This window comes from Salmo salar, chromosome ssa09 (assembly GCF_905237065.1).
Source record: "Salmo salar chromosome ssa09, Ssal_v3.1, whole genome shotgun sequence".
NCBI lineage: Eukaryota > Metazoa > Chordata > Actinopteri > Salmoniformes > Salmonidae > Salmo > Salmo salar.
The window spans coordinates 60,384,602-60,409,672 of NC_059450.1; the positions used below are offsets into that span (position 1 = coordinate 60,384,602).

General features: G+C 44.7%; 1 protein-coding gene across 15 annotated transcripts in view; it reads right to left on the reverse strand.

Moving 5' to 3' along the window:
• LOC106611555 (rap guanine nucleotide exchange factor 2) overlaps positions 1-25,071 on the reverse strand; it is a 155,724-nt gene that overhangs the window by 14,686 nt on the left and 115,967 nt on the right. For 9 of the 15 annotated variants that reach the window (XM_045723871.1, XM_045723866.1, XM_045723868.1 and 6 more), the window contains 11 exons: positions 13,868-13,999; positions 9,395-9,572; positions 7,417-7,553; positions 6,359-6,517; positions 5,953-6,105; positions 5,529-5,693; positions 3,541-3,660; positions 3,113-3,316; positions 1,813-1,921; positions 380-546; positions 1-119 (listed from right to left, as the gene is read on the reverse strand). In XM_045723871.1, coding sequence (XP_045579827.1) covers positions 1-119; positions 380-546; positions 1,813-1,921; positions 3,113-3,316; positions 3,541-3,660; positions 5,529-5,693; positions 5,953-6,105; positions 6,359-6,517; positions 7,417-7,553; positions 9,395-9,572; positions 13,868-13,999 — 1,643 coding nt within the window. Of the gene's footprint in view, positions 120-379; positions 547-1,812; positions 1,922-3,112; positions 3,317-3,540; positions 3,661-5,528; positions 5,694-5,952; positions 6,106-6,358; positions 6,518-7,416; positions 7,554-9,394; positions 9,573-13,867; positions 14,000-18,941; positions 19,663-25,071 lie in introns of those variants that run through there. The other 6 variants (XM_045723865.1, XM_014211896.2, XM_014211899.2 and 3 more) reach the window with 5 other exon arrangements.

Consider the following 25,071-nt stretch of genomic DNA (forward strand, 5'->3'; position numbering starts at 1 on the left):
TTGTATGGTTTTGGGGGAAGGATGCTGGTAAGCGTCTTGTCGAAGATCTTCTTGAGCTTGTTCCTTCCTCCCACCGTGTTGGCTTTGGCCTTCTTACTGGCCTTCTCCAGGCCCATCACCTGCATTAAGGAGGAGGCAGGATACCATTAGGATAGGCTTTAGGAATACCTTTACTAAGATAAAACCGGGGACATATTCATTAAGGCACATTGTAGCAAACATTTTGAAACAGAAAACGAAAACAAACATTTGCGATTGGACAATGTCAGGTAGTCCCTTCCTGTTTCAGTCTTTTTTCTTCTGTTTGGTGCCTAATGAATACGTGCCTGATACCATACACAAAGCATTATGGGTACTGTAGTCCACCATAATAAATCACCTGCTCAACATCCACTGCCAGGTCAGGGATGGAGTAGCGCGAGCCCTTCTTGATGTCCCCAATCTTGGGCAGGTGTGCCGGGGCTCCATTCTTGCGTTCCACCTCTGGCGGATCCTCACCCTCTGCCTCGTGGTCGTGCCCCGGCCGGGCTAGTAGCTCCTTGAACACTGGGTGGATGAAAGGGGGGAAACGGATTAGTATTTCTTACCTGGTCCTCTTCATTACTGTGTGAAACAAGGCTTCCGTGATAGTGATACTGTCACTTATATTATTAGTATTAGTTATTATACTGATCAAAAATATAAAAACGCAACATTTTCAAAGATGAGTTACAGTTCGTATAAGGAAATCAGTAAATTTAAGGAAATTCATTAGGCCTAATCTATGGATTTCACATGACTGGGAATACAGATATGCATCTGTTGGTCACAGATACCTTAAAAAAAGTAGGGCATGGATCATAAAATCAGTCAGCATCTGGTGTGACCACCTCATGCAATGTGACACATCTTCTTCGCATTGAGTTGATCGGGCTGTTGATTGTGGCCCGTGGAATGTTGTCCCACTCCTCTTCAATGGATGTGCAAAGTTTCTGGATATTGGCAAGAACTAGAACACACTGTCGATCCTGAGCATCTCAAACATGCTCAATGGGTGACATGTTTGACGAGTATGCAGGCCATGGAAGAACTGGGACATTTTCAGCTTCCAGGAATTGTGTACATATCCTTTCGACATGGGGCCGTGCATTAACATTATGAAACCTGAGGTGATGGCGGTGGATGAATGGCACGACAATGGGCCTCAGGATCTCGTCACGGTATCTCTGTGTATTCAAATTGCCATCGATAAAATGCAATTGTGTTCGTTGTCCGTAGCTTATGACTACCCATACCATAACCACATCGCCACCATGGGGAACTCTGTTCACAACATTGACATCAGCAAACCACTCGCCCACACGATGCCATACACGTACTCTGCGATTGTGAGGCCCGTTGGATGTACTGCCAAATTCTCTAAAACGACGGAGGCGGCTTACGGTAGGGAAATTAACATTACATTCTCTGGCAACAGCTCTGGTGGACATTCCTGCAGTCAGCATGCCAATTGCACGCTCCCTCAAAACTTAAAACATCTGTGGCATTGTGTTGTGTGACAAAACACATTTTAGAGTGGCCTTTTACTGTCCCCTGCACAATGACCATGCTGTTTAATCAGCTTCTTGATATACCACACCTGTCAGGTGGATGGATTATCTTGGCAAAATTAGAAATGCTCACTAACAGGGATGTAAACTGATTTGTGCACACAATTTGAGAAAAATAAGCTTTTTGTGCATATCATATTATGAACCAATTCTGTGATATGGGACCAACACTTTTTATTCAGTATAGTATTACATTCGTAGTTAGCTTGCCCTCAAATCTCACCTAAAAGATTGGTTTTCACAGAAATGGACAAGTGGGTGTTGTTCCTCAGGATCTCATTGGCTTTGGTGAGCTGGACATTTTCAAAGTTCTGCCCATTCACCTCCAGAATCTGTTCAAAGACAAACAAATAACTCACAACATCACATACAGTAATCATCCGCATCCTCAATCCTTTTAACTCCCGCAGGAGTCAAATCCACAACTCTGACGTAAGCACCGCATACTGAGCCACGTGAACTATTCTATTACATGACACTGAAACTCATAGATATCCTCCCAGGTGTTGGAAGAATCCTCCCTTCCCATGTCCTTCTCTCTAACAGCTACGCTACTTGTCTATTTCCTCATAGATGCTTTATGACCAGCGCTGCCTTGTCATGAGGACTTTGCATTTACACATGAGCGTGCCACCGAGTCATCTTTCATTCCTCTGGGTGTACCAGGAAGTGATCTCTGGGTGAACAAGGAAGTGATCTTTGATCTCTCTGTGAGCGAAGGGCCTTCCTCTGCAGTCATTACCACAGTGTTGATGGCGCAAATCAGGTCTAAGGGCTGTTTCTGGGTCAGCCCTTATTAAAAGAAACACTGGTCGTAAGTTTGGCTAAGAGGTCTCGTTAATGGGCCGATGAAAAGGGTAGTGAGATTGATAAGGATATTTGAGCTCGTTAGAGCAGCGTTTTCCATACTCAGTACTGGTGACCCCAAGGGGTGCACATTTTGATTTTTGCCCTAGCACTACACAGCTGATTCATATAATGAATTCATCAGCTAGCTTTGATTATTTGAATCAGCAGCTAAGGCAAAAAAACAAAATGTGCACCCCTTGGGATCCCCAGGACAGAGTTTGGGAAATGCTGTGTTAGAGTCACTCACTGTGTATATGGCAATACGTGAGAAGGTTTGACAGGAGAATTGTAAGAGTAAAAATGCTTTGCAGGATGCTATGGTTCATATTTCCTTTGGGAAGCAGCTGCAGAGAAGTGTTTAAGAGTATACATTTAAGCCACACAAAAGCACAGCCAAGCGGGGTTTCCAAGCTGGCATCCTGGATTTAACCTAGGATCTTTGGAACGCTTGGGGCAAAGTGGGAAGAAATCAGTGCTGAGTAAACTAGTCTAGTGAATGAGCACTCCTCACTTCTACACTGTCATTGCTGTCTGATATGTAGTGATCTTTCTGGTGCAAAGCAGAGCCATACCATCAATCTGGTGGGTGCCAGTTTTCCTTACTATTTTCTTCTATGTAAAGCATTTTGAACATATGAAAAAACGCTATGTAAAAAATCTTCTTGTTACTTCACCTGGTCTCCTCGTTTGAGGCCGGCCTCTGCGGCCTTGCTCCCGGGCTCCACGCTGTCGATGAAGATGCGGAAGCCCTTCTCTGAGCCCCCCAGCAGGGTGAAGGCTAGCGGGGCCTCCCTGGACGGCTTGGTCAGTGTCACTAGACGCAGTTTGGCTTTAGCAGCGCAGGCAATGTTTAACAGTCTAAGGTGGCCGCACATTTTCTGTAAAGGAAATTGAGAATGTTTAGTATATTGCGCAATTCAGGGTTTGTAGCTCAACTTTGTTACTATGTGAAAGAAAGAAAAATAGCATTTTAGCATTTATTTGTGAAATAAGAGGCTAGTGCAAGGTAAATATTTTGACAATTTGAATGCTTGACTGAATATATAATGAAGGCAAAGGAGGAGTAATGGTTGAACTGGATATGAAACATGCTATGCTTAACTGAGACACGGACCTCTCTCTCCAGATTGTTTTCGAACTCTTCTAGAAAGTGAGTCATTGCGGGGTCGCCTTCAAAGTCATTGAAGTGATTGTTCACCCACAGCAAGACTACCCGTGTAACCTGGGGATGTAAGAAGAAAGTTCATTTTCACTCACAGTAAAAAAAAAATTCAAAAAAGAAAAGTGGGTGAGCATGGGCTTAGATTGAACGTTAGCTAGTTAGATGCATTTCCTCACACTTAGGTCTGTGTGTGTGCATGTAAGTATGTATTAATATATATCAATCTGTGTGCATGTAAGCACATGTGACTCGTTTCAGGAAACTAGGCGTATTTCGCACATCACTACTTCACAGGAACAATATAAAAAAATGTGTTGCCTTAATAACAAACTTGTATTCCATCCACAAATGCAGATGAAATTGTTAAATTACGAGCCTAGTTGGTTTAGCGATGGAAAAAGTCAGGAACCTTCCCACTGGCCATGATTGGCTGAGATAATGTATGGGCTAGACATGCCGGGAGATGAGTTTGGATTGCTCTGCCATGTCGCACGCTTCTGTCTATAACGTGAGCACTTCAGTATGTGTTGACAGTACTTTCTACCTTGCCGTTTTTTTTTTTTTAAAGATAAAACGTTAGCCATCAAGAACTACAAAAGTTGTGCTACTTTTCTCAACAACATTGATGCCCTGAATTTAGCAGGCGCTACTGACAGATCATGAGGAAAAAAGTGATGGGCTACTTTCTGCACACGCCACGGTCAGTGTGAACCGGAGTGACTTGACACAAAGCTGACCGAACAAGACGTAGCTACAAACAAAACGGAGTTAAAATGCTTCCAGTCCACCATGAAGCATTCATCCATGTATACAGGTAAGAGTCTAGCTACATTTCCCAGATCTAAGCTTCTAATTTTGTCAGAAAGTCATGTTTATTGCAAGTTAAAGCATACTGCAAGTTAGCTAGCTAAAGTTACGTGTATGATCTGTGTAGTAATATTATTAGAATCAGAAATCCATTTGATTTGCTAGTTATAGCCTAATGTTAGCTAGTCAACATTGAACCTAGTTTGTTAGCTTTAGCTACCTGCAGATTCATACTGGAGCTATGACAATGTTTGTATTGGTAGTAGTATGAGCTGGGGTTATGCCGGTTCATTGTTTAGCTAGCTTGCTACCTAGCTAGCTACATGTCTAAACAAAAGACGCCACTTCGGCCGAGTTATTACATGACATATCAAATTAGCAGGTGTGTCTGGGGGTGATTACAGCCATCGATTGCATTTCATGAACATTTGTACATGTCTAGACAATAGTGACCCATCCACTTAACTAGATGTGGCTGGGTGGTGGTTATAGCGTTTCCTTCACATGGTCCATCAATTTAGACAAGTGGATCTGGTATGCGTCATCTAATAACGATAAAATATTTCTAAAAGTATTTTCTCTGGACACTTTCTGTTATTGATATTGCAAGTATGCAAGTACTATCACTGTGCCGTTTACGCCTTCTGTATTCTGTGCATGTGACAAATAAACTTGTGTTTACCACATGGCCTCATGTGAATCCTTAAAGAGATTGGTGGGACTAAGGCTTAATAGAGTGTGAATGATGCTGAATGGGTGTAGACAAAGAAGAGCTCTCCAGTAGGGTTACCAAAACATTCAAGGGCCATTTTCTCAAAAGTGGGCTTCAAGTTAAATCAAACTTCAAAGCAGAATTACTTTACCATTGTTCCTCAACTGCAGTACATTATATACAATTTTATAGCTCTGAGTCTCTACTTTTATCCATTGTAAAAAACAGGTGGTGAAAAACAAGCGGTCGGTCATAAGTAAGAGTGTTGCATGCATGCATCTATAATCTATGTGGTATTATCTATGCGTTAGCTATTACGGATGTTAAGTACTGTCTAGCTTCCATTACAATACAATGACTGAAATACTTTACTGAAATGGATAGTAAAGCTTTTGAACTGGAAGCTGACCTTGTCCCTGAGGCTTGGATCATGGAACCACTCGAGGAGCTTCTTGCCCACGACCATGGGGCTGGAGAGGAAGGTTCTGTAGGTCAGCAGGAAGTCCTCGATGTAGGTGGGGTCCACCACCGAGTGCTCCTCTACCAAGTGCATGGTCAGACGCTCCGTCGTACCCTAAGGGAGATGGTGTACGAGGAGAAGCGTTTTAATGTTTGTTTTGAGTCTCAAGTATTATGTCACTGTGAAGACACCAAAGGCAACTTTCCACATTTATGTGGACAATACTTTTTTCTGTTCTATTCACAAAGATAATAGTGATTAGAATAGAATCCTTTAGGTAACACTAAAAGTTGGATACATAGCATTTATAGCACCTAATATGAATGTGTCATGGCACCTTTAACGAGGCTTATTCAAGAATGAATGAACTCACTTTGATGACGATGTGTCCCTTCCGGGTGCCGGTGCGGTCCAGCTCGCGGTGCTCCTTGACCATGACGATCTCGCCCTCCTCCTCCACCTTCTGCATGTTCTTCTCCACCTGGTTGAGGATGCAGCAGTAGTCCTGCTGCGCTATGCACACAAACTGGAGCAGAGAGAGAGTAGTAGTTAGCTTGGGGACACAATCTTTTTTAGACCAACATGGCTGAGATCCAATCTATTTTATGATACCATTGACATAAATACAATCTCTTAGTAAATTAACCCCAGTGTCTTAATTTGAATTATTGGCAAATGGTTACAATTATAACTAGATACTTAATTCAAGCCTGCTTTAAAATACAACTGACTAACTGCACAAGTAAATAACAGGGTCCAGTAAATGTGCTGGACCTTACCTGACAGTCGTCCACCTTGGTCTTCATTACTCCCTTCATGTATTCCTTCTCCATGGTGGGGGAGACCCCAAAGCTGTTCCCCATACAAAGAATCTCAGGCCTGCCCTCAGGGTACGTCACCTCCACCGAGCCATTCAGGATCACTGACCACGAGTCCAGCTTGGGGGGGGGTGGTAAGACCACAAACACAAACCATTAACAGTCAGAAGTACTCCGTGATCATTCAGTGGTCATTCAGTGGATAGCAATGGTTTAATATCAGGCTAGGATCAACGTTGAAGGAAATTACCACCACAATGATCCTTTAAAAGCATTGTAAAATCAAAATGAGCAATTAGTTATCAGGTTAGCCATGTCTGATTGAGGATTGGATCAATGATTAACGCTATTTATTGGCAGGGAATCAAATTGAACAAAAATCATGAGCATCACATTCTTTGACAGGTGATATCTTTAATGATTGGTCACAAATGTTTCAATAGTATAAAACAGCCCAGTTTTAACGCTACAATAACTGGAAGCTTTTACCCTTTTATTACGGTAGTAAAATATATCACATTTTAGAGCAAGAGATCAATTTCTCCCTCAATTTCTTCCCTATAGCATCATCAACAATATATATAAATCCGACACTGCACTAAGGCAGTATCGTGGACATATTACTAACACACATCAGCTCAATGGGATGTTATTTTACATTGACTGGACTACCATTGAAGTAAACTGCCCTTAAGGGTATGGCTCTTCACTATTGTTTGGATGCAAAACCAGACCAAAATGGTTTCATTCAAGAGAAAGTAGATAAGTGATCTCTCTTCTGGTCCCCTTAGGGAATCTTATGATCCCAAGACGCTTGGAGATGGCAGTCATTCATGTTTAATAGGGGAAAAAACATCAGAAACCTTCATTGGTAATGGCAAGGGCAAAGTGCATGCCCAGGCCACAGATGTGCAAACCCAGACACATTCAAGGCACACACAATACAGACATAAGAGAGTCACTTAAGACACACATCCCCTTCCACACACACACACACACACACACACACACACACACACCTCTTCCCCGTCATTGAGGACGATGGTGCCGGCCCGCTCGACCACGGCAAAGACCATGACGGCACACAGCTCCCTCCTCACCGACATGGTCATGTTGGCAAATGCTGGCAGCTGATGCATGAACTCCAGTAATTGCTCTGTGGAAAGGTTGGAGGGGGGGGAGACGAGGTTAGGAAGGTCTTGACACACACACACACACACACAGAGAGAGAGAAAGACAGAGAGAGAGCGAGAGTCACAGAGACAGAGAGCATAGGAGGACTTGGCAGTCCTTCACTCTTCCTTCACCTTCTCTGTGGCTTTGGACAAAAGAAGGGCACAGCTAGCGCGAGAGAAAGTGAATTAAATTCAACCCCACAACAGTGATGAGTACCCAACAACGGGATGATTAAGGCACTAAGGCAAACTATCAATTTCATTTTCATCGAGAAAAAAATAAAAAAACTGTGCATGAGCGTAAAAGCAGACACCGCGCGACCTTTTGCGTGTAAACATTTTGTGATCAATGTTTAATAGATACATAGGTTGATAGTCAGCCACTTCCAAAACAAAATTCACTTCCACAGTGTGTCAACCTTAATTCACATTTGGGGCTGTCAGCTCAGCTGTATAGGTCATTGCCTAGCCTGATTCCTGCGCCATGCATTTTCTTGGGGCTCCTTGAAATAGCTTCCTGTGGAGTTTTGGGGGGTTTTGGACTAAAACTGGAACCAGCAAAGGACTCCATCCCCTTCCAAGGCACCTAAAGCAAGTCTGGGGTGCGGGCTGACCTGTGTGGTTGGCATGGTAAACAGTGTCATGTGGGAAGCCTGCGGAAGCACTGAAACTTTAATGTGCCGAGATAGGCGAGGATTTACGGCGTTGCCCTAAAAAAGCCTGGCGGCACAGAGAGCAGGGAGGGGCTGGCAGGGAGGGGCTGGCAGGGAGGGGCTGGCAGGGAGGGGCGGCAGGGAGGGGCTGGCAGGGAGGGGCTGGCAGGGAGGGGCTGGCAGGGAGGGGGCGGCAGGGAGGGGCTGGCAGGGAGGGGCTGGCAGGGAGGGGCTGGCAGGGAGGGGCGGCAGGGAGGGGCTGCAGGGAGGGGCTGCAGGGAGGGGCGGCAGGGAGGGGCGGCAGGGAGGTTGGAGGGTGTATTTTCTCTTTCTGTATCATTCCCTCTTTCTGTATTTACATCCACTATATCATCCACAGACCACATCTGAGTTTCAAATGGGAGTAAATGTGAACTAGTCTCTTTTTTTTGGATCGCTATCACTGTATTGCTGCTAACAGGCCTATGATATCACAGACTTTTGTGTGGCACAGACAGAATATCACTCTGGGCTAAAATAAATTAACCTAATGAAAGCAGTAAAACACAAAGGTCTAGAGTTGGGCACATAATTCACAGTGGCTAGCTAATACAGACGGGCGGGGTTGAGATGCACTAAGGGCGTGGCACTGGGAGAAGGGGGGGTGGCTGTGGATCGTTTATTTAAAATCGTGAATGCTTTATTAAAAACTCTGATGAGCCTACAATGGGAACTCAGGGTAGGATTTTCCCTTTGTGAACAAAGCCGAAGCTAATTGGTTCCCATTGCTTTTCCAAATGTGTTGCCAAAAAAATAGCAAGCACTTACAAGATATTTTAGCAGTAGTACTGTAATCAACCAATGGAATAAGCATATTAACAGTTGTTTCTAGATTTAGCGTAAGGGTTCTATCGTAGTGTGGAATAGTCGTAGGATTCCCCTTGCTGTGCCAAAATGATCAATTAAAACCAATAGGAGCCAAACTGAGGCAAGAAGCAACATAGCAAAGCAGGGAAGGGAGAGGGAGGCACTCTGCCTAGTGACTACTTAACAGTAGGGAAACACTGGCACACTACCAGGTAAATACATTTTGGCTCCCAGAATGTTGTGAGAAAGTTCCTTTTCAAACAATCAAAGGGGAACCTTTAGGGAATGTTAGAGGAACATTCTGTGTGCTCGCATGGACTCACCTATGTCGTCATCGGTGCGGTCCATGGGGTCCTTCTCCAGGCAGTCCCGCACAATGTCGCGGCTCATGAGGGGGTCCGACGCTCGCTCGATGTCCTCCTCGTCATCGTCCTCCTCTGAGTCGACGGCGGTCTCGGGCAGGCCGCTGAGGTCCATGTCGCCCGGTTCGTTCTCCGTGGCCTGCGGGTCAAAGGAACAACAATAACACAACAGTTAACACCAACCATCAATCTTAACCAGTGAGTTTTAGTAACATGAGTGCAGGAAAATGGTCACTGGTCTGTACTAAGCATTCGTCAGCTCCATCCATCATGTAGTAATAGCTGCAAACTGGTGGGCTGAGATTAGAGGATGGTAAATATAAAATCAGGGTTTTGGTGCAATAACTTCACATCATGGCAGGCAAAAAATGTACAAATAAAACTATGCTTATAAGCAGAACCTGCATCAATTCAATGCATCAAAAGCGACAACCATGTCAGTGGTAACACGGCACAACCAAGAAAAGACACCGCCAATAGTATTTTCAACATCAAGCCCGTTCAGTAAGACTGATAAGTCTAGGCGTATGTGAGAGACACTGCATATCAAGCATCCCGCTATGCATAAAACACCCAGCTAATTATCTCACAACTCTTTCTCTCGCTCTCCCACTCCAGCTTGCACTTAGAGCCTGACAACCTCTTTGAAAGAGTGAAATAAAAAATGTAGGAAAGAGAGAAAAACTAACAACGAGAGGGAGCAAAAGTAATGCAATTGACAATGTCACAGAGATATTAATAGAAAGCTTGGCGCTGCGCATCCATCAAGGCTTCTCACACACTATAAATACCGCTGAGAGGCCATATTGCGTGTTTTGCGCTCTCAACACGAGCCCCGCCTAGAGAACGAAAACCACGCATGAAACACAGGGAGATGAAAACTGAAAACAATCCTGGCCCAGATGTGTCGAGTGCTAACCAACTCCTCTTACCTGAATGCGGTCCCTAAACTCCTGCCTTTTCAAAGCGAGAGCTAAAAACAACGTTGCCTTCGTAAATTGCCTGCAGAAGCCTTGTCCGAGACGCATCTTTACCGCCCGGGCTGCCAGTTGTGTTTACATTTTTCCAAAATTGAAAGAGTGTCCGTCTTTCACAGAACATAGCCCTATGTCATTTCTCCTTAACCACCATGTGCAAACGTCTCAATGATTCAGGTTGCAATCTGAGTAGCCATTCAGGCATCATGAGGTCAGCGATGTGGGCGGGGCAGGGGCCTGATGGGGCGAGAGAGTAAAGGGGGTGTGGTTCTTCCCTTGGGGAAGGGGTTGGTAAAGTGTGGATTTGTGGAGGAGTGAAACAGCGAAAAATCTGAAGATCGAGGCATGTCGGTTTTCCATGCGACAGGGAATAACCGAGGTGCTGAGACGGAGAATCCTAGAAAATTGTTTAGAACTCATCTGGAAATCTCGGCAGCAGTGAAAGCAGAAAACAGATATCCGACTTCAGCTTCATGTGAAAGTCAATGTCTATGGATGCCGAAACCCGGTAGAAAACATCTACATTCCACAGTAATAAAACATTGTTGGCAGGCTCCAAACCTCAGAAGGACACTGTCCTAAAATAGCAGAGATATGAGTCACTGGACATCTTCATTGACCCTATTACTTGTCTACAGTAGGATCTAGGCTAGTCCTCACACAGTAGCTTTCATTGATTACATATTGTTGTATTGTCAATTCAATATTAGTCACCCACCTAGGTTTGTGAATCAGGCTTATAATATACTAAACGCTCAGTAATAGTGTGCTGATCATAATTTAGAAGTGTGTTCGTGAGGGAGATGGCAACACCTTCAAATCTGATTCGCACAACATTTCCAATGAGCTACACAATGTTAGCAAACCACTGGGAATTCTGAACCGTTACAATCTACTCGAAAACGTCAAACGTTACCTCGAAACACAGAGAAACTCTGAACACCCTCGCTGTGTGTGAGTGTGTGTGCGCATGTACATGCATGTGTGTGTATGTGATGTATGATCCATAAATGTGTGGTTAGCGAAAAAAGAAAGGGGGGGGGAAGAGTTAATATTTCAACAGGGCTATTCTTGGATCAATGCTTTCAAGTGTCCTTCTGAAGAACCAATTTCATGATTTATTCAGACACAAAACAGTCGGCCATGTTTGCAAGGCAGTGACAGGGAGGACGCAGCTCCATTCTTCTCGCCCGGGAGAAAGACAATGGCGCACTCCAGTGGACACGGCTCGTGGATGAGAGGAACGGGCAGCATCGCCAAAAGCTTTACCCTGGCAGACATCTGTCAAGAATACTCAGAAATTTGAACAGTTGTCTAATTGTAGACATAAAGTCTTATTAATAGACAATATTGTCTAAATATTGTTATTTAACCATGTAAAATATCTGAATTGGTCTCATCACTATTATGGAGATTGAAGCAACAAACAGTCACAGGTCTGCAGCTGCGGAACAAATCTAATTGGAATCCCATGATATTGTTATACACTGACTAAATGTTCCTGTGTTTTTTCCCTGGATCAACCCTCCTTCACTCTATCCTCCAGCCCTGATGTGGACAGCTATAAACCCAAAGCATGCTTGTCCAGGGAGGAACTACTACCATGTCATCCATTATCTCTAAGCTTTGAAGACGGTAAATCTAACATTGTCAGACGAAGTGATGGTGGGTCTGGGTCATCTCCATTAGTGAGAGAGTGGGACTGAATAGAAATGGGGAGGGACAGAGAGAAAGATATAGTGATGAGAAGCTATGGACAGATAGATCATAAAGAGAGAGGCAGACTGGCGAAGGAAAGGTGTTATGGAGGGAAAGAGGAAAGAGAGCGGGCAATAGACAACGGCTTTAATGGAGACGCTACAGCAGACCTGTTAATGAGGACCTAGCAGATGGCCCTAAGACTGGATGAGGGCCTGGGCACAACCGTCCCCCAACGCTCCACACGCACGCACACACTTGCAGTATGTACTGTACACAGATAGTGCACTTGCACACACAGAAATGGCAACAGACTGACACAGACTAATGCACACCCGCACAGTGCACTCTCACACACACACAGCAGATGACGACGTAGGGAGCCAATGGGGTGCCTGTGTGTGGTAAGAGGATTAGGTGAGATTGGCTTTGGGGGCCCGAATACAGTCATGAGATGGTGGAGTGGGAGGGGACTGTTCTGTTCTATGGGCATTTAGAGGGTGTTGGGTGGACGTTGTTGGGAGGTTATGGGGACATTTGAGGGAGGCCTGCTTACCTGGTTGGTTGCTACTTCCAGAGTGGGGGGGTTGGAAGGGGGACTGCTCTATTGACATTTCGAGGATGTTGTACGGACGTTTTTTATTTAACCTTTATTTAACCAGGTAGGCCAGTTGAGAACAAGTTCTCATTTACAACTGCGACCTGGCCAAGATAAAGCAAAACAGTGCGACAAAAACAACAGAGTTACACATGGGATAAACAAAATGTACAGTCAATAAATCTATAGAAAAAGCTATATACAGTGTGAGCAAATGTAGTAAGATTAGGGAGGTAAGGCAATAAATAGGCCATAGTGGCGAAGTAATTACAATTTAGCATTAACACTGGAGTGATAGATGTGCAAATGATGATGTGCAAGTAGAGATATTGGGGTGCAAAAGAGCAAAAATAAATAACAATATGGGGATGAGGTAGTTGGGTGGGCTATTTACAGATGGGCTGTGTACAGGTGCAGTGATCGGTAAGCTGCTTTGAAAGCTAATTCTGAAAGTTAGTGAGGGAGATAAGTCTCCAGCTTCAGTGATTTTTGAAATTCGTTCCACTCATTGGCATCAGAGTACTGGAAGGAAAGGCAGCCAAAGTAGGAGTTGGCTTTGGAGATGACCAGTGAAATATACCTCCTGCAGCGTGTGCTACGGGTGGGTGCTGCTTTGGTGACCAATGAGCTGAGATAAGGTGGGGCTTTACCAAGAAAAGACTTATAGATGACCTGGAGCCAGTGGGTTTGGCGACGAATATGAAGCGAGGGCCAGCCAACGAGAGCATACAGGTCGCAGTGGTGGGTGGTATATGGGGCTTTGGTGACAAAACGGATGGCACTGTGATAGACTGCATCCAATTTGCTGAGTAGAGTGTTGGAGGCTAATTTGTAAATGACATCGCTGAAGTCAAGGATCGGTAGGACAGTCAGTTTTACGAGGGTATGTTTAGCAGCATGAGTGAAGGTGGCTTTGTTGCAAAATAGGAAGCCGATTCTAGATTTAATTTTGGACTGGAGATGCTTAATGCGAGTCTGGAAGGAGAGTTTACAGTCTAACCAGACACTTAGAATATGTGGACAACTACAAATACCTAAGTCAGAACAGTCCAGAGTAGTGATGCTAGTCGGGCGGGGGGTACGGGCAGCGATCGGTGGAAGAGCATGCATTTAATTTTACTAGCAATTTAAGAGCAGCTTGGGGGGGGGGGCTGTGCTTACCTGGTATATGTCTGACAGGCTGCTGCTTCCAGAGTCGCTGGTGATACTACATCCTGAGTGGCTGGAGGAAACGTGGGTCACCTGTGGGTGCAAGCCGTCGGCCAGGTGGAGTCGGCTGAAGTCCGCGGGGAGCTGCACACACACACACACACACAATCACACAAACAGACAGATGGTCAGTTTCACCAGTCGCAACCCACTCACACCACCGACGCACGGTTGTCAGGCGTTTAGAAGGCACTTGGCTACATGGTGGGTGCAACACTTATTTAGCCCTTACCAAAACATTGCAATCGAAAGAAGTGTACCGTCTGCATTAGATGTTAGTGCAGCCAGGGCACGAGTGGAGTTGGTAGGGGAATGCGTGGGAGCAGAGTTCCCAAAGTGTTGAAACGATTTGACATGTTGAAATAATTTTGGAGCCGAATGCCCTTTGAATTGACAGTGAGCGAGTTCTGAGTTCCCAGAGTGATTTTTGATTTTAGATGTAATTGATTAATCTTCTTTAGTTCATTATGTCCCTCTACATTCATTTAATTTAATCCATCTCCTCCTCCTGTGATTACACAGCAGTCTTAATAGAACATGCATGAAAAAAATATTAATGAAGCCTGTGAGTTGACGCTGAACTTCTTCCAAATAATTCATAATCAAACGAGCCGCCATTAATAACATTCCCACTTTCATGGTATCCGTGGGGAACATTTATGGAGTTTAACAACATGTATTTATCTAACATAATAGATCATTGATTTTAAAATGTGTCTCGAAATTTTAAGCCCCCTGTGATAGTGTAATTTACTCAACATTTAAGTGCAAGATCTATTGTCAATTCAATTTGAAAGTGTAGCGTTTGGTAGGCAAACTTTACCGTTCTGCTAAGTGTCCATATTTGCTGAGCTCATCTTACGTGTATACAAAGTAGCCATAGGCCAAGCAGCGAGGGTAGTTGGGTACTGCGTCTTGCTTGCTGTTGTGACCGACTGGGATTCAAACCTGGTTCTCCAACACGTCACAAGATTGTGCTAGCCCGTTGAGCTAAAGCCATGACAAGACTTCAGTACCAATGGCAACAAGCATGTACAATATAACTACTGGACTCCCAGAAACATTTTGTGGTGTTACTTACACACAGACTCATGATGAGGCAGTGAATTTAACATTGAGGCTTCAAGTAGCCCATCATTATGTGTTTAATATGGAAGAGTGCCTACTAGATCCAGTTGAAATGAATATGACCCAATTTCCAAGCTATATGGAGATGACAGACGCCCCACCACCAGAATTCCCAGGGCAGAATTATCATTAAAGCTAATGGAAGAAAATGGTGCAAAATCTCAAAAGGGCTAGATAGAATAACAACAACTGCTATTAGCATTCTGGAGCATGAATCCGCACAAATATCTATCCAGACAGAACCAAGTCTATGTTAGGAGTAGAAAAATCATTAAACGTATCAAAAGGAGATATAGGCTACAGTACTCCAAGAGGCATAGTAAAAAATGAATATTTGCGAGTTTTAATGTCTTATTTATCTATTTATTACCATTCTCAAAGCTTTAAGGAAGGCACTTCCTCCTTAAACCCAACCCCTGGCAGCGACAGGGCATGAATATTTAAATCTTCACACCTAAAAGCACAGCGCATGTGATTAAACTGCATCAAATCAGGGCGTCACTGCCGGAAAGAAAATGTGAAAAGAAGAACATTGGCAGCGCTTCAGCTAATAAATTTGAATACAAACTAGAACAGGAAAATAGTACTGATCCAGATATTAGGCCTATACACCTACCCATGCTATTCACCACCACCAAATACATGCGCGCAGGTAAAAATATGTGTAGGGATAGAGAGTGAGGCTGAGGAGGAGCGGTATTAACATTGGTTTGAATGACTTAACAGCTTTTAAAAGGGTGGGAAAAGTGATCACTGTTCTGCTCCTGGAATCAACACCTCCAAATTCTCCATATTCCATGGTGAATGTTTTTGGTTAAATCACCACTCCTCAATATTCTTCACTTACATTAGGCTATATCATTTTTTTTGGACAGGAACCACCACAGAACTGTAGTAGATACTAAACCATGTCACGGATTTGAAAAAGAGTTGGTGAAGAACTGCAATGACTTGTAAGTCACACTTTGAAACATTAATTAACTTGGGGCAACTAATCATGCTGTGAAGTGTGTGTGTGTGTGTGTGTGTGTGTGTGTGTGTGTGTGTGTGTGTGTGTGTGTGTGTGTGTGTGTGTGTGTGTGTGTGTGTGCCACAGAGTAAGAAGCTAGCCCACACCCCAATACGACTGTGAATGTGATGTCATTACAGTGTATCAAAGACGGCAATCACATTTCATTAACCGGCTCGGTGCACAGAACCAAATAGTTCATCAGGGGGGCTAGAGCCAGGGCCAGGCCACAAGCCCCTCAGGCTGGTAGAGCCCCTCTCCCCATCTGAACCCCCTCCAGCAAAGTGGCCAGAGATTATTAGTGGACCCTGAATTGTGTTACAATGATAAAGATTTTATACATTTGCAGTCTGCATTGAACACGCTGAAAGACATTCCTTGGCACTATATATTAAATGGAAATGTTACCGTCTTATATGACTGGACACCAGATTGTGTTCCAATGGTACACGTTCACTACAATTGCAGACTGTATTAAAGTCTGCATTGAACAGCATTGGCATTCAATGGCACTATATAGAAGAAGAGGCAATGTCAATTTGTATTTTTGTATTGTATTCTTTCATTTCAAGAAAACATTGGTCGCAAAAATCAATGCTACCGATAGACTAGGGCACAATGTTACTGTCCTATTTGATAAGAATTCTGGGTGAAAAAAATCTATGCTGCCTATAGACTAGTCTGATATGGCCTGCATTTTTTTATGTTTGGTGGAGCAGATTGCTGATTCCATCATGATGTAGAAGTGCATGGCATGGTGGACTAACAGAAAACAACCCTGAACATGAAGCAATGGGAGGTTTATCAAAAACCATATGGGGTGACCACAGGTTGGGAGTAGTACACACATGGTCAATATCCACATGTCAATAGCAATATCCAGGCTGTTTCCCCCCCACCCTAAAGCAACTGGCTAGACTGCCTGCCTGCCCCCCCAGTTCATTGGCATGGCCAGTTCTGAGAAAATGGCTGCTAACAACATCAACATGGCTCGCTAAACTATTCTAAATCAGCGCTGCTGCTAGGATGCTAATCGCTATACATTTTCACGTGTCATTACAGAGACCATTTCTCAAACTCTCTAAGGATGTGCGCAAATCATTAACATGCAATGTCTCGAGGTCAAAAATAAATAAATCCAAAGCGCACAATTTGCCTAATCCGAGCCGTAGCCACAAATATTTACAAATCAACTGGTCATGATGGGATTAGAACAGTAGCATCGAGCCACAACACTACATTCCCAATTGTGCCTTCCATGGTGAGCAGATGTGGTGCTCCTAAAATTATACTGTAGACATAATGACCTAGATTGCCGCACTGGCGGCAACCCTGTGGATGTGGATGGAAGGGCTGGCCAGGGCTCAACCCCTTTATGGGGATTCGGTATACAGTGGAGGGTGAACCGTGAAACTAGGTCTGTGACTGACTTGGATGACCTAGCTTGGAGGCTATTCCTTCTACCTGGAGAATTAATAAAAGAGACTTAACTAAGGTAGATGGGGAAATTGAGGTTTGGAGAGGTGGGAAAATGCTGATGTTGGAAGACCAGATACGGCAGGCGCTATTCCCAGAGTCCCCCTGGCTCCCAGACGGTGGGGGCTTCTCGCTTTCCTGAGCCGGGTGGATCAAGAGATTAAAGCCGTTTGGGCTGGGTGTCCGATTAAACAGGCCTGATATTCGCCCTTCCTGTGTTAGCACTCTACTAAATCCAGCCAGAGCCCATATTCACACACACACAACATGGCAAAGAGATGGGGGAGAGCAAGTGAGATAAAAACACGCTTACCAACCAACACATAAGACATCCATTATAATATAACTTTGCTGCTGACAATCACCTAATACTCATATTGCAATCTAATATAAAACAAATGGGGCATTGTCCAATGCCTTTAAATGGACAGTAGAAGGGTGCGAAAGAGATACACACAAGGGTCAACAAAGAGATGCACTAACTCATAACAGCCATGCTACTATGACAACCACCTACTCTCACTAAATAGGCATACAATTTCCCCATATTAGTCACAGGCATGATGCGGCTACTCCAGAAATATGACAGTCTTCTTTGATTGCCGTCTCCCACTGTAGTCGCTTATAAATATGTGCATACTTCTTGCTTGCTGAGGAGGAAGAGCTAGAGAGAAAGAAAGAGTAGGCTAAATCTGTGTGCTACATAGATGTAATTTACCCTCCACAATCCGTCTACCGCTGTGATTTACAGCTATAGGCACGAAGCTTCGGAGGGTTGAGTGATGCCAGCGGTCGCTGACAGCCAATCAATTCATTTACGGCTCATGTGCAGGCCACTCAGTAGCCTACAAATGTCTGCATGATCGCTGTCTCTAGTCTGGCTGTCACTATTAGCACCATGGACAGCAGCACACACAAGGCTGCCTCCATCAAACCGCACGTCTCAACACAACCCTTGCAAAAAAAATAGGATCTACGACACCTGTATTGCATTTGCACAAGACGTCGGCTAACCTTTATTTAATAAGGTCGCGTTGCGCAGAAAGAAGCAATCAAAGTATTGTCTCGTAAGTGCCTAGTAAAACTTAATGAGGAACCCAGATACTCTCGAGTCATGGTCGTAAACCATTCCAACCGTCTTGCAACCGGAGTGTGACAGCGAGCACATGGCCGTGGTGACTAGCCTACAACACTACGGGCACACGGGCTGACGGATAAATAAGGTTGAGATTCAACGCGTCCGCGCTCCTGTGTGGCGCTGGGCTATAGCCTAGTGGGCTGGGCCCGGCGTATTCATTAATCTAAGCGCGGCTTGAGAGAAACCCGATGACCATCCATTAGGCTATAGAGTAGCGAATCGCATCCAGACATCGGGTCATTGAACAAAACATACACGCACACGTCGACACTTACCGGGTTTTTATCTTGCTGGCTCGGGACTCCATGGCTGGCTGCTGCTGCTAATGGTTTCATAATGATACAATATACGCCGGGCTAAAATGTAACATTCTGGGTCTAGCTCTCTATGCTACATCGCGCCTCTTCCCCATCTTCCTCGTCCAATTCCTCCCCTCTCTCAGCTATTCTACAGGGGCTGTCTCTCTCTCTGGGAAGTGAGGGGGTGATGCTGAAGGAAGCCGGCTTCGGTTTCAGACGCACCAGCAGCCCTGCATCGGGGTTCAACTCCAGCGAGAGAACAGCCCAGTCTGCAGTGCCGAGCGCACGCTACTGTCTTGCAGCGCAGGGATGGATAAAAAGGTTAGAGGGAGAGAAAAACAATCGAGCGTCGTGCGTTCTTTCTTTTTGCGCTGATGCCAATTAGATAGATTCCTCCTCCAGTGAGCTCCGGTGTGTGGATAATAAAGCCGAAAAATAGGGGGGGAAAGGCTAAAATGGCTGACAGCACTTTCACTCACGTTCGCTCCCTCATCCTACCTCTCCCTCCCTGCTCTGCTCTCTTTCGCTGCCGATGGTAGGCTGGCTGTCACAAACACAAGCACGCCTACACGCACGCAAAGACTCGCTCACTCGGCTTTTACGCGCCATTAGATTAGTCTGAGACCTAGGAGCCACCGCCTCCACGATCCTGGCTTTGTTAACACTACTCTCAGTACATTTGTGCACCAAAGCAGGGGGACGTGTGTGTGTCGGTGAGTGTATTGGGGAGAGACGTGGGGGCTTGAATAGGGACCGCCCTCACTGATGCTGAGTCCAGCCGGTGGTGCCTGCTGTTCTTCTACTCACACAGTCTACATGGCTTAAAAAGAGAGAGAGGGATAAAGGAGGAGAGAAAAGGAGAGGGATGAGGATGAATAGGCTAGCTAGGAGACAGATAAACAGATACACAGGGAGCTAGAGAAAAAAAGAGAGATAGAGGACGCAAAGGAGAGCAAAACGCTGAGAGAAATCAAAAGGATACTAGTGAGAGATGGCGAGCCGGGCGAGAGTAATGCCATTATCACACTCACTTCAGCAGAGGACCGCTGGCTGCAGCCAGTTGGCATGGTAACAGAACCAGGAAAGCAATTTCCTGGGCGGAGAGAGAGGGGGGGAGAGAGAGAGGGGGGGGAGGCATCCTCTTCAGTGAGAGTGGAGAAAAGAGGAAAGGTGGACCTGATAAAGACTTGCTCAAAGACAGTGGGTAATAAAATGAAAGAGGACCATGGCTATGGAGATGAACCGAGCTCTCCTTGAATCAGTATGACAATGATGTCACCACTGTCAAACGGCTGGAGTATAGTAACCACGGCGACTGAGCATGACTCGCCCCCACAGGGCCTTTGGTGGTTGCTGTGGCGACAGAAGCATAGAGACACAGAAAGATGGAGGAAGTAGAAAGAGAGAAGAGAGAGGGGGGCACACACGTGTCAGAGACAGAAGCCATCTCGTCACAGACTCCCCCGTCCTACTTTGGGGAAAAGGCCCCCATCGAGCATGGGCTGTGGTATCACATCATAGACAGGGCTGAAGGATCTATCAAATCATGACATGCAAGCACACACACACACTATAACCACCCTTCACAATATACCACTAGGTACACGCACGCACGCGCACGCACGCACGCACGCACACACACACACACACACACACACACACACACACACACACACACACACACACACACACACACACACACACACACACACACACACACACACACACACACACACACACACACACACACACACACACACACACACACACACACACACACACACACACACACACACACACAGGGGATGCCCATTCCCCTAGGGCAGGGATCAACAACTAGATTCAGCCGTGGGCCGATTTTGTCTTGAGTGGATGATCAGGGGGCCAGAACATAATTACAAAATCATTTGTAGACTGCAAATGGACTGCAAGAAGCCCAAACGGATATAATATTTAATTAAAACATTTTAAAACTTGCTTACATTTGGACACGATCACATACTGTATATCTCTCAATTATGAGTGGGAATACTTGGTGGGCCAAACAGCCGCCAGCTGCCCTAGGGGATTCTGGTTATTGGCAACACAAAGGGCCCCTGTCAGATATGAGGCCAGCGGGCCAGGCTTGGTGACGGACACTGAGATATGAGAAGAACAGCGCTTAAAAATGACGAAGGCACAGCGAACAATGGCTTAAAGGGCAATGCAAGACTAAGTCCCAAATGGCACCCTATTCCCTACAGTCACTATGGGTCCTGGTCAAAAGTAGTGCACTATATAGGGAATAGGGTGCCATTTAGGACACATACCGAAACAATGAACAATAGGCAGCCGAGTGACTCGGAGCTGATATTATTATCTCGAAATGGCACAATAATAAACTGCCAATTCAAATGAGAATCAAAGCCCCAACGGGCAAATAGGAAAACCCAGTAGTGTTCCTACAATGACCGTCAAAAACAAATAGCTTTGTTACACTAACAAAATACACTATATGACCAAAAGTATGCTCGTCAAACATCTCATTTCAAAATCATGGGCATTAATATGGAGTTGGTCCCCACTTTGCTGCTTTAACAGCCTCCACTCTTCTGGGAAGGCTTTCCACTAGATGTTGGAATATTGCTGTGGGTACTTGCTTCCATTCAGCCACAAGAGCATTAGTGAGGTAGGGCACTGATGTTAGGCGATTTGGCCTGGCTCGCAGTTGGCGCTACAATTCGTCCCATAGGTGACCGATTGGGTTGAGGTCAGGGTTCTGTGCAGGCCATTCAAGTTCTTCCACACAGATCGACAAACTATTTCTGTATGAACCTCACTTTGTGCACGGGGGCATTGTCATGCTAAAACAGGAAAGGGCCTTCCCCAAACTGTTGCCACAAAGTTGGAAACACAGAATGTCAATGTATGCTGTAGTGTTAAGATTTCCCTTCAATGGCACCAAAGGGCCTAACCCAAACCATGAAAAACAGCCCCAAACCATTATCCCTCCTCCACCAAACTTTACAGTTGGCACTATGTATTGGGGCAGGTAGCATTCTCCTGGTATCCGCCAAACCCAGATTAGTCCGTCAGGCTGCCAGATGACTGCCAGATCACTCCAGAGAACGCTTTTTCACTGCTCCAGAGTCCAATCGCGGCGAGCTTTACACCACTTCAGCCGACGTTTGGCATTGTGCATGGTGATCTTAGGCTTGTGAGAGGATGCTTTGCCATGGAAACCCATTTCATGAAGCTCACGACAAACAGTTCTTGTGCTGACGTTGCAACCGAGGACAGACTATTTTTACACGTTTCAGCACTCGGTCCCATTCTGTGAGTTTGTCTGGCCTACCACTTTGCGGCAATTCTCCTGTCAATGGAAATTGCATGGCTGTGTGCTTGATTTTATACACCTGTCAACAATGGGTGTGGCTGAAATAGCCGAATCCACTAATATGAAGGGGTGTCCACAAACTTTTGTATATATATATAGTGTACGTGTTGCCTTTCTTCAGATTTGCAACTTTTCTGTTTACACCATCCTTACATTAGCCTTGGATGTGTTGTGGCAAAGTGACCTATAGTGATTCTTGTTATTGCAGTGTTGGATAGGAAAACAACAACTACTGAACATGCGTATGTACAGTCCATCTATATATGGCTCTCTGATGTCGATCAATGTAGGTCAATGGAATAGTAAACACCACATTTACACACCGAGTGTATTGAGTTGTGCTTGAGGGGGCTATTTGTTCACATATACGCCGTATAACTACTGCGTTAATAGAGACAATGCCTCAAAACCAGGGGTTGCATTTATTATTGGCCGGCTGGCCTCCATCCGACGGAACATGAGAATACCCACTGTGACATCATTCCCATCACCCTCTCAAGGCCCCGGGCAATGATGTAATGCATCACCAAAACAAGCTCAGGTGTTTGCTTCTGGTGCTGGTGACGGTGTCATTAGCATTGCTGGCAACAATAGTCAAGGGACCGGGGCATCATTATGTCATTACATCACCACGGCAATGGGTGAGGCAGTGGGGGGTGTTGTTGGGGTCGTGTCTGGGGACCACAACCAGACACTCTTGGTTGCACTTTAACGCTTTCCAGTGACAACGAGACTACGGCTCCGTTCAAAATAGCATCCTATCCCCTATATAGTGCACTACTAACGACCAGGGCCCATAGGGTGCTATTTCGGACATAGACTATGGGGTTGGCATTCTGCTGAACAACCTCAATCTAAATGCAAAGGAAAGGCAGGGGCGCATTGATTTTACTTGATTGGAACACTGATGTAACAATGCTAGCGGTGCGTAACATTAATGGATTCTGATTCATTCGAGGGGGCAGGAAAGCCTTGACACCAGCCATTTGTAATGTTCTCTGCTAACCACTGTGGCTATAAGATTGTTCCAAACATTCTGGGTTCGGGATGCATAGCATTAGGGTCGTACAAAGTTTATTACCACGGTAGGGAAGATAAAAGCAAACGCACATGTATGTGCACAGATATACACAGGTGCATGCTGTAGGCAGACAACAAGCACATAAAAGCAAGAGTAATGTACTGTCTTTAGATAAAAAGCATTTTACAGTTAGTTTTATTATTAGCACGACTGCACATGATGAACCAAAGAAAACAAGAAAATTAGGACAAAAGAAAGTGCCAATATAAAAAACAAGTCTATTCCACAAAGCCACTGTATCAAAGAGAACTATATTGTGAATCTACCAAGCTACTATAAAAAGCTAATCTGACATGGCCTTTCCCACTCACACACAGTACAGTAGCTGAACATCAGTACAAAGACTAAGAGCTCAAACTTTCCTCTCTCCCCCTCTGCATCTTCCTGCAAGTCAATAAGTACCAGTCAAAGAAAATACCGGTACTAACACCTCGCCAGATAAACCACTGATATTACAATTTCAAAAGGTTAACCAATGCAAATACTCTTATCATTGGGTAACATTGGCCATTTCTTAAATAGGCCAATAGCATATAAGAAGAGATCTATTATGCCTGGATATAAATCTAAAAGTCTCGGTTCCTTTTTAGTTTTGCAACACAGTTGATTATTTCAACAACAAATATAAAACTGATTAACAACCTGTATGCGATTAGCACTAGTCAAGCTAACCAAAGCAGCTAAAACGGATGCCACCAGCCTGCCAATACTTAACATGGCGGTGTAATTCCCACAGTATATTATCTTCATGTCAGTATATGTGAAAGAGTCTAAAGCCTTGTTAAATTGCTGACTGTGCATATCAATAAGGGGCCAGGACCCTTACTTATAAAAAAGTTGCTAATACACTGCTACCATCTCCTCCTCTAGGGTCGACTTCCTGATGCTGCTGTTCCCACGCCACTTGTGCCAGTTCAAGAGGCAGCAAGGTATTGTGTTGCTGTTGGCATGAGTTGGCGTGGGCACATTTCCTGTCCGGGCAGGAAGTGGACAGGATTTGCGACCCAAACAAGGTTACCACAGCCACAAAGTCATAATTATGGCTAAACCCTGGCTATTTCAACAATTTCTCTTTTTAAAATCTGATTTTGAACCTAATCTTCAACCACACTGCTAACCTTATGCCTAATCTTAAATTAAGTCCAAAAAGCACATTTTTGTTTTCATGAACTTTTATGACACAGCCAATTTGGACTTTGTGGCTGTGGTAACTAGTGACAACCGATATGAGGGGAGGATGGGGAGGGCGAGGAAGAGGAAAGGAATGAAATAATAGGCTCAGACATCTCCCAGGATGTAGGGCAAGTAAGCGGGATCAAAAACAGCCAGGGTCTGGTTTCCCAAAAGCATCTTAAGGCCATAGCTGCAGGAAGTAGGGGAGCTGGAGGTGCTGCAGCAATCACTGAAATTGAAAAAATGTCCCCAAAAAGATATATTTTTAAAAACATTTCTTCCAAAAACTATATTACTCCTGTCTGAACAGACAAATAAAATCAGTCAAAATACTACACCAGAGAACATAATTTACCCATAGAGGATCAATAGATAGAAAAAAATAGTGCTTGTGATAAAACTTTATCCACAGCTTAGTTGAGAGGGCCGCAATTTGGGCAGCATGCTCGCCAAATATAGAACCACTTGTTGCGTTA